Below are 14,485 nucleotides of genomic sequence, written 5' to 3'. Positions count from 1 at the left end.
CTCGAGCCACTCGGTCATTTCAGTAAAAATAGGGTATTCAGCCCAAAACAACATTTTTATGCATCAAAATAGAGTAATAAAACTGAGTTATCCAGTAAACAAGTATAACCATGACTGAGTATAAATTTTCAATCGAAAACAGTGTGAGGATAGTGAGAAAAGGCCCCGAAGGGTCCAAACAACACTGGCACAAGGCCCAAAACATGGCATTCAGCCCAATTTACAGAAACTCTTTCTAAAACATATGAGTATCATATAGATTCAACAAAATATGCAATTTTCTAGTTGCTACGGGACGGACCAAGTCACAATCCCCAATAGTGCACGCCCACACGCCCGTCATCTAGCACGTGCGTCACTTCAAAATAGAAGAATGATACAAAATCCGAGGTTTCATACCCTCAGGACTAGATTTACAATCGTTACTTACCTCAATCCGAGCAAATCTCTACTCCGCAATGCCCCTACCTCTCGAATCGGCCTCCAAACGTCCTGAATCTAGCCACAAGCAATACAATACGATCAATATAGGCTAAAGGAATCAATTACACAAGAAAATACCAAATTAGACTCAAAATCCGAAATTGGCTCAAACCCGACCCCGGTTCCACGTCTCGAAATCCAACAAAAATTATAAAACTAGATATCCCATTCACCCACGAGTCCATACATACAAAATTTATCTAAATCCGACATCATTTGGTCCCTCAAATCCTTAATTTAGACTCTCCAAAATTTCAAGCCCTAACCCCTCATTTTTACTAATTACATAATTAAACAATGGGAAACCACCATATATACGAGTATTAGGGCTCAAGAAACATACCTCACTGATAGCCCTTGAATCACCCTTCAAAAATCACTCCAAAAGCTCCAAACACCGACTTGAAAATGGTGAAAATGAACCAAATTCGCGAAGGGTTCTATTTATGATTTCTGCCCAGGCTTTTCGCACCTGCGGACCATTTCTCGCTTCTGCGCCACCGCACCTGCGAAAATATCAATCGTAGGTGCGGAAATCACTTAGGAGTCCAGGTTCCGCATCTGCGGCCCAACATCTCGCACATACGAAAGCGCACCTGCGCATTTCCTTCCGCTTCTACGAAGCTTGCCCAACGTCCCCCTTTCTGCATCTGCGCCCCAGGTTTCGCACCTGCGGGCTCGCAGATGCGACCTCCAACTCGCACCTGCGCATCCTGCCTAGCCCAGCACTGCCCGCACCTGCGAACTCCCCATGTGCACCAGCGACCTCGCGCCTGCGACTCCCCCTTCCGCAGGTGCGGAAATAATAGTAGCAGCAACTTCAACTGCATTTTCCAATTTTGACAAATCCGTTAACCCCTGGAATCACCCCGAGGCCCTTGGGACCTCAACCAAAAATACAACAAGTCATATATCAACACACAAACTTAGTAGATCCTTTGAATCACTCAAAATAACATCGAAATACCAAATTACCCTCGGATTCAAGCCTAAGAATTTCTAAAACTTCCAAATTCGACAACCGATACTGAAACCAACCAAACCACGTCTGAATGACCTCAAATTTTGCACACACGTCACAAATGACACTACAAACCTACTCCAACTTTTGAAATTTCATTCCGACTCCGATATCAAATTTTTCACTACCGACCAAAATCGCCAAATTTTCAATTTCTCCAATTCAAGCCTAATTCTACTACGGACCTTCAAATCACATTTTGAACGCGCTCCTAAGTTCAAAATCACCTAACGGAGCTAATGAAACCATCAGAATTCAAATTCGAGGTCGTTTACATATAGGTCAATATCCGGTTGACTTTTTCCAACTTAAGCTTCTACTTTAGAGACTAAGTGTCTCATTCCACTCCGAAACTACTCCGGACCCGAACCAACCAACCTGATACAATACAATACAGATAAACAACACATAAAGAAGCAGAAATGGGAAAATGGGGTTATAACTCTCGAAACGAATGGCCGAGTCGTTATAATTACAAAAGTGTTAACTGATTACATTTATATTATTTAGGTAGTAAATATAAAAGTGATTCAAAAGTTTGACCAATGTTGACCTAATAACCGACCAACTTTGGTCGGTTATTTTCCAGAAAATAAAATATACCGACCAAAGTTGGTCGGTATATGCTTCCCTGCATTAACCGACCAACGTTGGTCGGTAATTTTAAATATAAATTCGGTTATTTTGCATAAAATAACAATTACCGATCAAAGTTGGTCGGTAAATGCTTCCCCTGCATTAACCGACCAACGTTGGTCGATAATTTTAAATATAAATTCTTAAATATTATAAAATATTTTATAAAATAAAATAATTATTAAAATTTAAAAAATTGTGTCCACATTACCGACCAAAGTTGGTCGGTAATCCAAAAGTTTCTTTGACTAAGCAAGTCTGACTAGCTGGGTCAACTTGTTGACCAATTTACGACCAACTTTGGTCGGTATGTATTTTAAAAAAAATATAAAATATTATTTTTCCAGTTTCCGTCCAAGCTGGACGGTTTTTGGTCGTTTATTTTGACCGACCAATATTGGTCGGAAATATTTGGTCAATTTTTAGCGGACTTCTGGTAATGTTTTTAAGCCAATCCAAACGAGCTCGTAATCCTATTTCGCTAAGTATATAATTTTACAGCTTGATTCATTAGTTGAATGAAAGGAAGATTCCATTATAAAAAAGAAAATTTTATTGAACTTGACATGCAAAAACACTAAATAACATCTAACAATTATTTATAGAAGAAATAAGTAGCTCCCTCAAGCTCTATTGTTTTCCTTGTGTCCGTATTTCTCGAAGAAAATGTTTTCACTTCATTGGTGACCCATAGACAGAAGTGGAGTCGGAATTTGAAGTTTATGGTAATCTATTTAAGTTATTTAATTCTAAATTAATAATTTATACATATTATATTTCTTAAGACAAATATAAATTTGGATTAAAGTTATTATGTTCAATCGAACTCGTAACCTGTGTTCCAACTCCGCCCCTGCCCATAGATATTTACTTTTTCTAGGAGTTCGGACCGTCTTAGGTATGCCATATTTCTTTGGGCCATTCCTCACGTTAATATTTATGTTATAATTCTTGGAAGTATATTTTGATTTATGAACCTATGCACTTGTAGTACAGGAATATCACGAAAACATGGAGATTAGACTGAGACGGAAAAAAAGGAAGAGGGCGCACTCAACAACTCAAAAGCTAATCTCAGCCTTTTGGGGATATACAATAATTGGTTTGCGGATTCGGCGAACATAGTGATACGAGGTAGGAACATTTTAATATGTGCGAAAAATAAGGGGTTCATTATTAAAATGGTCCTCACTTATCCCAAATTATTTTTTAAAGTCACTTTTCTTTTGTTTGTAACAATAAAGTCATCGAACTATGCATATTGCACTCAAAAAATCACTCAACTAGATTTTTCAAATTTTGAATTGCCAAATACCTATTTTACCCTCAAGATTATAAATATTCATCTTTTGTTTTTTTTTTTAAAAAAACTTTTTAATATTATGATTTTTCCCTTTTTAATTTACATTATGGACTTACCTATAGAATAAATAAATATTATTAATAAATTAAAAAAATAAAAATTATTTAAGCATCTATAATCTATAATGTTGGAATAACAAAATAATAAGCATAGTAAAATTAATTAGAATAATTTGTTCGTAATAATAATTTTAGTATTAACAACAAAAATTTAAAAAATTATTTACACAATTCAGAATGAAAGAAAATAAAGGTTGTAAAATATATATTCCATGCACGTAATATAAAAATAATTATTTAAATAAAGGTATTTTTATAATATACATTATATATTCTTGAAAATTATGCTCAATTATATTATATATATTCCATGCATATATTCCATGCACGACTTAACATATCATATTTGTTTTTTACAGATAGTCCCTCTGCTTTCTGGTGACATAACTTTGTGTCGTCGGAAAGTTGGTAGAAACATAATAATATAATTGAGCATAATTTTCAAGAATATATAATGTATATTATAAAAATACCTTTATTTAAATAATTATTTTTATATTACGTGCATGGAATATATATTTTACAACCTTTATTTTCTTTCATTTTGAATTGTGTAAATAATTTTTTGAATTTTTGTTGTTAATACTAAAATAATTATTACTAACAAATTATTCTAATTAATTTGTTTATAATTTAAAGGGTAAAAGAGGTATTTTGGCAATCCAGAAATTTAGAAAATCTAGTTGAGTGACCTTCTGAGTGCAATAGACATAGTTCAGTGACTTTGTTGTTACAAACGAAAGAACAGTGACTTTAGGAGATAATTTGGGATAGTTGAGTAACCATTTGAGTAATTTACTCGAAAAACAAGTATAACTAAATTTACATTTCACACTTAGAATCCACTGGGTCTAAATTTTGGTTTGCGGACATGGGGCATATGGTTATGACTACACGGACAATTTTTCTAACAAATACAAGAAGCTTTCGAAAGCAAGAAAAGCTAAGCGATTCCTTCTTATGGGCGAAAAAGCAATCTAACGCTTGCTACCACCAAGAAAATCTATGAGCACACCAGGCTAAATATAGCATAAAATCTCAAACCATTAATAATATATGTACAGACTTTAGCTGTAATAAACATTAATGAAACACTTAAGGAATAAACTTGACAGCAAAATGCGCCGATTCAAGAAGTAAATGACATGATATAAAGGCACCAAAGAATACCAAGATCCATCCCCATTCCAAACTGCCAAAAACAGAATTTAATGTTCAGAAGTTTGTTGTATTAAGATCTGAATAAGATCTTTAGGTGAGCTTATATGTATCATCTAAAAGATATTGACAAAAACATAAACAAGTCTACGTCTATACTTGGTAGAGCTGCCTGTATGATATCTATCATGTTTCATATTTTACCTCTCTTGTGCAGTTGTGCTTAGATTGAAACTTTAAGGTCTCCTGTTGGACTTGTTGCGCATAAACCGTTCCATAAAATCTTCGCCGAGTAGGTTTGGTTTTACTTCACGGAACGTTCCTGGTTTCTTCATCTTGGAATTCTGAAAATTACTGGTAAAAATGAGTAGAGTTAGTAACTATATTGATCTGATACCCAAAAAAGTAGTACTTCCTCCGTTTCAATTTAGATGAGATATTTTGACTCGGCACGGAGTTTAAGAAGAAGAAAAAGACTTTTGAAATTTATGATCTTAAAAGATTAAGGGGTAAAAGTTTTGTGGGGCCATCACATTTATGCGGTTATAAAAGCTTCTTATTAAGGGTAAAAAAGATAAATAAAGATTTTAAAGTTGAAATATTTTCAAATTTAAAAATGTGTCATTTATTTTGGAACAAACTAAAAAGGAAAGTATTTCACCTAATTTGAAACAGAGAGAGTATTTCTTTGGTAGCAACGCAAGTCATCAACACAAAAACAAGCACATAGGCTATAGCACAAACTTTTATTTTTTACTTTTCATGCATTATTTCCCTTGTAGACTAAAAATGGCAGCCAGATGCACAAAACATCGTGCATTTACGCTAGGTCCGGGGAAGGGCTGCACCTTAAGGAGTGTGATTTAGACTTTCTAAATGTATAACCAACGCTTACTTGGAACTTCTTGAAGATCCTGGTTTATCCCTCAAACTCATAGCTGCCAGTTGACGTGCCAAGTTCTCGTCTCGATCACCATGAGCTGAGCTAGTTCTTGAGACAGCATTTCCATCAATTGGCCAAGTCATTGGAAGTATTAAGTCGCTACAGAACAAGAAGACTTGTAAAGTTACCATTTCAATGGTTTTCATTTATCCTAAAAATCAGCAATTTAGATCCGAAAAAAAGACTAAACATGTAAATGGATTACTTCAATATCCTAAAAGGTGTATATTTTTTATACAGACCTGGGAGTTGTAAAGGAATAGTGGATTCACATTCTTTCAGCTGAGCAGCTTCACCAATTACCACCATCTCAAGTGGTGTCATTCCTGTCATTAGTATCGGTTACTTGGAGTTAATTATCTTTTACATTACCTGATAATGTAGAAATTCTTTTACACTGTTAGTGTACAGAGATTAAACAGCCCACAAGACAACAATTTAGATCAGAGAAAAAACTAAAAACATTCTGTACCGTTCAGCACGCTTGCATTTGCAACGATTCATCAAATCCACTGTATAATTACCAAAATGGATGTCAATCTGCTTTGACAACTTTGGTATCTGATATCCTGGTAAAATGTCCCAGATCTTTAATACTTGAAAGTATGTAGAGTTCTGCTCCAGAATATCTATGGTCCAAATCAATTTTAAGTGCTTGACACTATACACCTCCAACAGTTCTGAAGATTTCCCACCCTTGTTGCTGAGAATTCTGTTGTTTTCTGATTTACGCCAGCCATTTGAAAGCTTCACCAAAAGGGAAATCACCTCTTTACTAATCTCCACATCCTTAATTCTGGCCATGGATTTTGAGAAATCTTCACTAAACAAAACCTGTTATTTTGTAACAGAAAACAACCTGTTAGCTCTCCATTTGAAAACAAAACAAATGAGTTTAAGCTCTCAAGTCAAACAACTACCAAAACCTAACACTTTTGAAAACTTTGGCCTACTTAACTAGCAAAATCCAAACTGAAAAGATGTATATTTTGGCCATCAATATTGAACAAACAAAATCAACGATGGGAAAGCTGCTTCTTGACCATGAATTTAACAGGTGTTAGTAATGAAAAAAAAAAATAGCCCGGCGTACTAAGCTCCTGCTATGCGCGGGGTCCGAGGAAGGGTTGAACCATAAGGGTCTATTATACGCAACCTTACCCTGCATTTCTGCAAGAAGGCTGTTTCCCCGACTCGAACCCGTAACCTCCTGGTCACATGGCAACAACTTCACCAGTTACGCCAAGGCTCTCTTCGTGTTAGTAATGAAAGAAACCTTAAATTTCATCATAAGCCAAATGAATGCGAAGTAGCATACCTTCCACTTGGCCGCTTCGAATACAGGGGAATCCGTTCTAAGTAATGTTTCTAATTGGTCAAGCTCAATGGTTGCATTTGAAATTGCTTGATTCAATCTTTTGTCGTCAGTAACATCAAAGTAACAACGTCTAGCCTTGGCGTCAATGACTAAGTTTCTCCAGATGGAGCCACTGTTAACCAAAGTTGCGCCGTTCCCCAATATCCAAAGACAGTACCTGCATAAGAAGCCAACGAAACAATTATGGACATGTTCATAAATTATCTTCTTGCAGGAAGGTCATTGAAAGACAACAATAAATAAGAATAGCAAATTCGAACCATCCTTGATATTCAAACATTTTGAAATGTAGTAATGTTGTGCAGCAAATTAGTACCTTGCTCGAGTCAGTGCTACATTTGCTCTCTGAAGATTAGAAAGGAAACCAACAGATCCTCTTCCATTACAACGAACAGTGGAGATAATTATAACATCTTCTTCACCCCCTTGAAAACCATCAACAGAACGAACATTCACTGAGAAGTCACTTTTAACATCTGTGCTATATTTCTTGCCAAGAATTTGTTGAATAGCAAACACTTGAGCCTTGTAAGGAGATATGCAGCCAACACGGACCTTTTGTTTCGAAGAGACAGATTCTGTAATTCAGGTAATAATATCAGGTTTGTCAAACCAATTGCCATGCAAACTAAGATACAATAGACAAAACCAGAAATGTACATCTTAAGCTGAGATTAAGTACATGAAAGATATAGTGTATTACCTTTATGAAGGTTGACAACTATCTCAGCTACAACGAAAGCTTCTGCCATATTTTTCGTGCTGTGCTTGTCATCAATCTCCTCATTTCCGCTACTTACATTAATAAATGAATAGGAGCCAAAAATATCTCCTTCAAGAAATCTCTTCTCATATACTGCTGCTTTCACATTAGGACCATCCATAATTTTCTTCTGATAAAACTCTCTATTTGGGAACAAACTTATTTTTGGATGCATCCTATATTGAACATTGAGAAGGTGCTTCTCGTGTCCTAAGATTACCAGCCTCTTAAATAAGCTCCTGCCGAATTCAGCCTTCTCACAGATCTGTGTATAACAGATACTAGTGGTCAATAATATAAGAGCAGCACAGTAAGTTTAAAAACAAGCTGTGAAAAGATTAACCGATAACCTCGCTCTGAACCATCGCAGGCAATTGTTTCTCATCTCCGACGAGTATAGCATGGCGCAGACCTGGGAGTTGTAAAGGAATAGTGGATTCACATTCTTTCAGCTGAGCAGCTTCATCAATTACCACCATCTCAAGTGGTGTCATTCCTTCTGTGTGCAATTTCGATGAGCTAGAAGCAGTGCAGAAAATCAAGCACGCACCTTTTAGACAAAAACTTCGAATTTGGTAGTCATCGATTAAATTTGGAAGAGAGATACTCTCACTAAGAAATTTCAATACTTTAAGGCATTCCATTTTGGTTGCATACAAATTTGCAAAACGTCTCGCCTTACTCCTTGATACAGTTCTGTGTGAAATATCTCTTAACCCTTCTGATGTTTCCACAGCAGCAAACAATGTTCCAAGAGTTTGAAGCATCTTAAGTACTCTGATCATTTCCTTAGCTACTTCTAGCGAAATGAAAGAAGTAGGTAGATGTGTATACAAGCTCGTCAGACAAAATATTAATTGGTTCTGTATCCATTTGAATCTTTTGATAACAAACTCCTCAAATGTCCAAACACTGGTTTCTTTGTTGCTTGCCTCCCCTTCATTCTTGACCTTGTTCGCCTCGCCAGCGGCTCTCGAGTTGTTCCTCCTTTGAGAACTTTGTTTATCATTCTTCTTGTTCTCTTTTAATGTTTCAAGGACAAATTTCTTCCACAACTTACTCTTCCTATTTTTGTCTACTCCTTGATCATTGATTTTGCGATCTTTTTCACTCAAACTAGATTCTTCACTAGTACTGCTTCCTTTTTCTTCCTCTTCCTCATCATCTGTGTCTTGATTATCATCAGTGTCATGTTCCTTATCTTTTTGTTTTTCTAAGTACTTACGGTATTGCTCTTCAGGATCCTCGAGCAAACATATCATGGATTGTATACCAACTTTCCACCCATTATTCGGAGACAAACAGCTAACAAGAGCATCAACACGGTTATTAAGAAACACATCAAACAGATCTTCATGATCATCGATCTTCATTCTTTCCCCATTACCAAATAAAACTATGTTTCCTAAACCATATGTATCATACTCCTGACCGTCCTGTACGTGTTGCATCAGCCTCTTTGTAACTCCCAAAACAGCAATGTTCGTAGGAGCACAGGTCAGAGTTCTGCATCTCATTTTTAACAGAACATAGAGTAAGCAGGCAACTGTTTTAGTCTTTCCAGTTCCCGGAGGACCCCAAATTAACTTAACCGTGTTCCTGTGATCACATTCTCTTGTTTCAACACAACTTATAACAGCCTTTTGTTGAGCATTATCTAGCCCAAAGGGCTGAATAATGGCCCTTGAATTTTTAGTTTTAGTTTCTATAAAGGAACAAAGGGAGCAGTCTACTTCACCCTGCAAACGATTGAAATACACTTGACCTCAATATTGGAAGCTAGATTAACTGTTTAATTTCACGTTACTATAATCACTATAACAGTAAAGTCGAAAAAATACTTTGTCACATTACTATATTAAAGTCGCAAACTATTTATCGTCATACTGAAGTAACAAAACTCTACTACTGTAATGGACAGATTTCAAGAGGGAAATGAGAGGTTTACTTACAATATTTGGATCACTTGTCAGCACAGTTTTAATGATCTTCAGGTTTGCATTTTCTTTGTCTGAATTCAAAGCATTCCATATTCGAATATTTGTTGTCAAATTAGAAAGATACACAATAAAAAGCTTGTCTCCTTGTTCACCCTTTGCCCTGTCTGGTTTCTTAAACGAAATAGGCTGCGAAGAGAGGATAGGTACCCTATCCGAACCTTCGTCTTTCATACCTTGAACTATGGCAATGAGATAAGATCTCTTAGGCCTGTTCAAATCCTCAATTCTTTTTGGTTTTACATCTGTTAGTGCAATAAGATCACCAACTTCAGGTTCATATTTTGATTCAGTTTTCGACTCGTTGTTCTCTCCCTCTGTAGCTCTTTTCAACAAAATATTGTAATATAAGCCTTTGGGAGGCTTAAAATCTTTTGATATTTTTACATCAAGAACCTCAAGAGCCGGGGCTCGCGAAACTGTGAACATGTTTGAGAGCAAATCAGCATGTGTTTCTTCAACAAGGGGAGTAATGAATGACTTCATGTAATGATCAGTTGACAAGAATGTTTCTGGAATTTCTTTAACCTAACACATTGTAGTTGAAATTAGGACTTGAAAATATCAAAATATTTCAAGATGGCAATAAATATCTGATCTAACCAACATGTTAAAGAAGAAGAAAGTAGGGGTCTCCGGTAACATAAATGGAAAAGGAAGATAAGGCTGCATCTTGATTTCATTAATATTACAAATTTGAATCTTTCCATTATGCAATGCTAATTTGTACACTATCATACCACCTAAACATAACTACTAGTAGTCGTCCATAAAAAGTGGTATTAGTAACCTGGAAAAAAAAAAAAGCAAGTTACAAGAGACACATCAAGATTTGAATTTGATGGATTCAATCTTTAGGTTCTCATCACAAACCATTACCATAACTATTATGCTTCAATCTCAAACAAGTCGGGGTCTCGTCGACCCATTACAACAACTATTATTAAGTCTCAGTTCCAAAAAAGTTGGGGTCTCATCAGAACCCATTACAACAATAACAACTACTACTATGCATCAGTTCCGAACAGAGGCGGACCCATGTGTATGAGTGAGGGGTCATCGGATCCCGTAAACTTCGGCCGAAATCTCGTATATATATATACGTATATACCTTGAAAATGGTTAATTTAAAGCAGTTGGCACCCTGAACACTAAAAGCATTTAGGGGCCACTGGTTGAGCAGAATAATGTGCCCCTGTCGCGTAAAAATTGTGGGTCCGCCTCTGGTTCCGAACAAGTTGGTGTCTCATCAAAACCCATTACAACAACAACTACTACTACGACCTCAGCCCCAAACAAGTTGGAGTCTCATCAAAATCCATTACAACAACAACTCCTATGCCGCAGTCCCGAACAAGTTGCGGTCTCACCAGAATCCATTACAACATCTACTACAATCAGTCCCAAAAAAAGTTGATGTCACATCAGAATCCATTACGACGGCGACGACAACAACAATAACAACAACTATTACTATTTCTCCATCCCAAACAAGTTGGGTCTCATCAAAGCTCATTACAACAACAACTAATTAATATGCCTCAATCCCAAACAAGTTGCGGTCTCATCACAACCCATTACAAAAACAACAGCTACTACGACTCAGTACCGAACAAGTTGAGGTCTCATCAGAATCCATTACATTTTTTAAATTATGGGTTCAATTGTTTTTTGAAATATTGGTAATTTTTAACATGTATATCTGTAACCCATATGAAAAAAAATGTTGGGTTGCATGCAACATCCACCACTGCAACAAATTAAAATACACTGATCGCATACCATAGCATAAAACAGATTATACTATCGTTAAATACTACTAATCAAAAATACTTTTTAGGGGTGCAAATGAACTAGATGAAAAATGCAATCGTTCAAAACCTTGTTTCTGTAAAGATCTCTGTTCAGCACGTCCTTTAAAGACCAAGAAAACACCAAATCTACCAACCCTGGAACTGTTTTCTCTTTTTTCTTCCTTGTAGTAGTTTCCATCTTAATTCCCTAGTCATCAAAATAAACAACATCAACTCAAAGTTACATGTACAAACAAATAGAAGGAAATGAAAAAAAGTTGTTACCTTGTCTTTCTTCTTCTGGGGTTTATTAGCTAAGAAACTTTTCCAGGTCTGTTCTTTTATATGCAAATAAGTCACTGCTGCTGCATTCCTAAAGCAGAGTGAGGAAAATGACAGAAAACTTTTACGTAGCAGAGCTCCAATGAAATCTCAGAATGAAAAAGAACTTCGTACAATCATACGAAGAAAAAGAGAAAGTGTTTGGAATAAAGAGACGAGACCCCAGCAAGGTTGACGAGGAGTCAATAACTTAAATGGAAGAAAAATAGAAACATGGATATATTTTGCTTACCCAAATACTAAGGAAAGTAATAATAATTATACAGTGTAAGTTATATACATCAGTGGTTTGTTGGAACTAATTTTCATTTTATATTAAAATTTATATTCCTATTCTATATATGACAGTACTTTGCTTTTGCTTAGAGACTGTTATAAAGAGATTTGAATGTCTTTGAATTAAAGAATTTACTAAAAATGTACAAAAATTAAATCCATAATTCAATTACTAACACCAAATATCGTTATCCTAAAATTTAAATCCTTAAAGTTCAAAATTTGGCTCAACCTCTGTTTAAATTTGTGAATTTATAATATTAAAAATAAAATAGATTACATATCATAATAGGTAAAGATGATTTGATGGTGTAAAAATATTAGTCTAATGTTGTAGTTAGCTTAAAATGATGATAATATTATTCCATGTTGGTGTCAATATCATCAGTGTTTTATACTGTAGCAAAAGTAAAAGATTAAAAAGGCTAATATGAAGGAAAAGGAAGATGATGAGAAGTTACAAGGAAGACTTTGAATCGAAGTTAGGCCAAAGAAAAGTGGAAAAACTTACTTGGAATCTAAAATTAGTTACACGAGCAAATTACTAAAAAAATATATTTGAAAATTCTTGATAATAATTTCTTTCCTTCTACTTTAGGATCTACACTTATCGTAGAATATTTATTTTCTTTTTAGTTTAGCAATATTTTGGTATAATATTTGTTTTCATTTCTAAGTTTAGGATCTACATTACTTGTAGAATATTTATTTTTCCTTTAGTTTAGAATTTATGAGGAAAATAACATATTCTCCTTATTTTATTCCCTTTGATTATCTATAAATAGTGATATACTATTTTATTTTGAATCAACGCAACAAATCATGCAATGATATATCATCCATTCCCCCCTTATCTTTTTCCCTTAGTTTCTCTTATTTTTGTTAACAAAAGTATACACATTATAACAAGTCAAAGCACACTCATACTTGTAAACACTTTTTTGATACAGTCAATATATAACTTAAATTCAATATAATCCAAATAACTTTACTTTATATGAACTATGTTAACATTATTTATACTATTAATGCTGTTTTTTCTTTTTAAATTCAAAGCCACCATTATGGTATGGTACTTTCAGGTCTTATCTCTCGAGATCCTATTTGAAAGGCAGTTACAAGAATCTGTCTTGATTAAGTGATCCTTTTTCGGGCAACTACGGAGACATACGTTGACCCGAGCTTCCCTTTGTGTTACCAATACTAAGAAAAGTAAGTAAGAATTCGTTCTAGATAATTAACTATTGATGTAGCTCTTTCCCTTCATGACCCCCAACATGTCTAATTGTCTATGACCCGTTTATACTCTAAGAGTTCTTTGGAAACGAGGGATAAAAGAATTAATCATGTGATTAAATTTAAGATGAATTTATCATATGTTTGATTGAGATAAAATTACGTGATAGCTAATCTCGGGTTTATAGGATTATTTTTATATCGCTATGTGAGGGTGAGATAACAATCCCGGAATAACTAATCCTGAAATAACTTGTTTTCCAACTAAATGATCCTTCAATGTTGTTTAACTTGTTGTAAGAAATTATCTTATTAATTTATTCTCCATGTTACCAAGAACAAAAAAGAATCGAAAGGATTAAAGTCATTTGAAAACACGAAACATATTGTCGACAAACCAATGTCATGAGGCTGTGTGAAAGAAGTGAAGTCATATATGGGAAATGTACAACGAAATAGCGACGTGAAAGTGACTTTTTGGGGGTCGTTTCGTTTTCTTCGTTGGGAATTAAAGAGATTTTAAAAAATTTCTATCACCTTTATATTCTTTTCTCATTTGCCAAGACTTAGGCGAGTGAACTTGTTATAATGACAAATTAAAAGCTACTAACTTTTTCCTGCCGACGTCCATTTCTCTCTGAGTAAATTTAATTCGGACTATAATACATAACTTGTTAAATAAATAACTACAGAATAATTCTTCTAGAAAAATGATTTATTTGTGCTTTTTCCTTTGGCAAGAGTTGATTGTTCGCTCCAAAAATTTCATTTAAATTGGTTTTGATGATACCAAACTAAAAGACATTATAGTTTATTTGTATCTCATAATAATTTTCATACAATTCTATTGTTTGTACTTCTATTAGTGTGCTAAATTTTGTTAAAATTTTGTTCAATGTAAACTCTATGTTAAAAGGGTAAAAAAGGCGAACGACATTTCTCTAAGGGACTTTATGCTTTTAATATATACTAGTTTCTATGTACGTGCTTTGCACGAAGAGTTTTAATATATTATATATGAACAAACAATAAATTAA

At 34.7% G+C, this 14,485-nt stretch overlaps 1 protein-coding gene across 1 annotated transcript; it reads right to left on the bottom strand.

Annotated features, from left to right (window-relative positions):
• Positions 1–4,341: 4,341 nt before the first annotated feature.
• LOC107780443 (uncharacterized) lies at positions 4,342–12,023 on the bottom strand. Its single transcript, XM_075229805.1, has 11 exons — positions 11,880–12,023; positions 11,683–11,802; positions 9,757–10,329; positions 8,155–9,543; positions 7,745–8,069; positions 7,358–7,619; positions 6,982–7,198; positions 6,136–6,497; positions 5,616–5,762; positions 4,925–5,074; positions 4,342–4,754 (listed from the first exon to the last, which is right to left on the bottom strand). The coding sequence occupies exons 2-10, from the start codon at positions 11,791–11,793 to the stop codon at positions 4,957–4,959; spliced, it is 3,504 nt and encodes a 1,167-aa protein (XP_075085906.1). The 5' UTR covers positions 11,794–11,802; positions 11,880–12,023; the 3' UTR covers positions 4,342–4,754; positions 4,925–4,956.
• Positions 12,024–14,485: the final 2,462 nt, after the last annotated feature.

This window comes from Nicotiana tabacum, chromosome 14 (assembly GCF_000715075.1).
Source record: "Nicotiana tabacum cultivar K326 chromosome 14, ASM71507v2, whole genome shotgun sequence".
NCBI classification, from domain to species: Eukaryota; Viridiplantae; Streptophyta; class Magnoliopsida; order Solanales; family Solanaceae; genus Nicotiana; species Nicotiana tabacum.
The sequence above is the reverse complement of the archived record's forward strand: the minus strand, read 5'-3'. Positions and strand labels throughout refer to the sequence as shown.

Coding starts and splice junctions, on each gene's coding strand:
- LOC107780443 (XM_075229805.1), bottom strand. CDS start 11,793: ATGGAAACTACTACAAGGAAGAAAAAAGAGAAAACAGTTCCAGGGTTG. Junction 7,620..7,744: donor AGTTGTCAACCTTCATAAAG/GTAATACACTAT, acceptor CCTGAATTACAG/AATCTGTCTCTTCGAAACAA. Junction 5,763..6,135: donor AAATGCAAGCGTGCTGAACG/GTACAGAATGTT, acceptor CTTGTTCTGTAG/CGACTTAATACTTCCAATGA.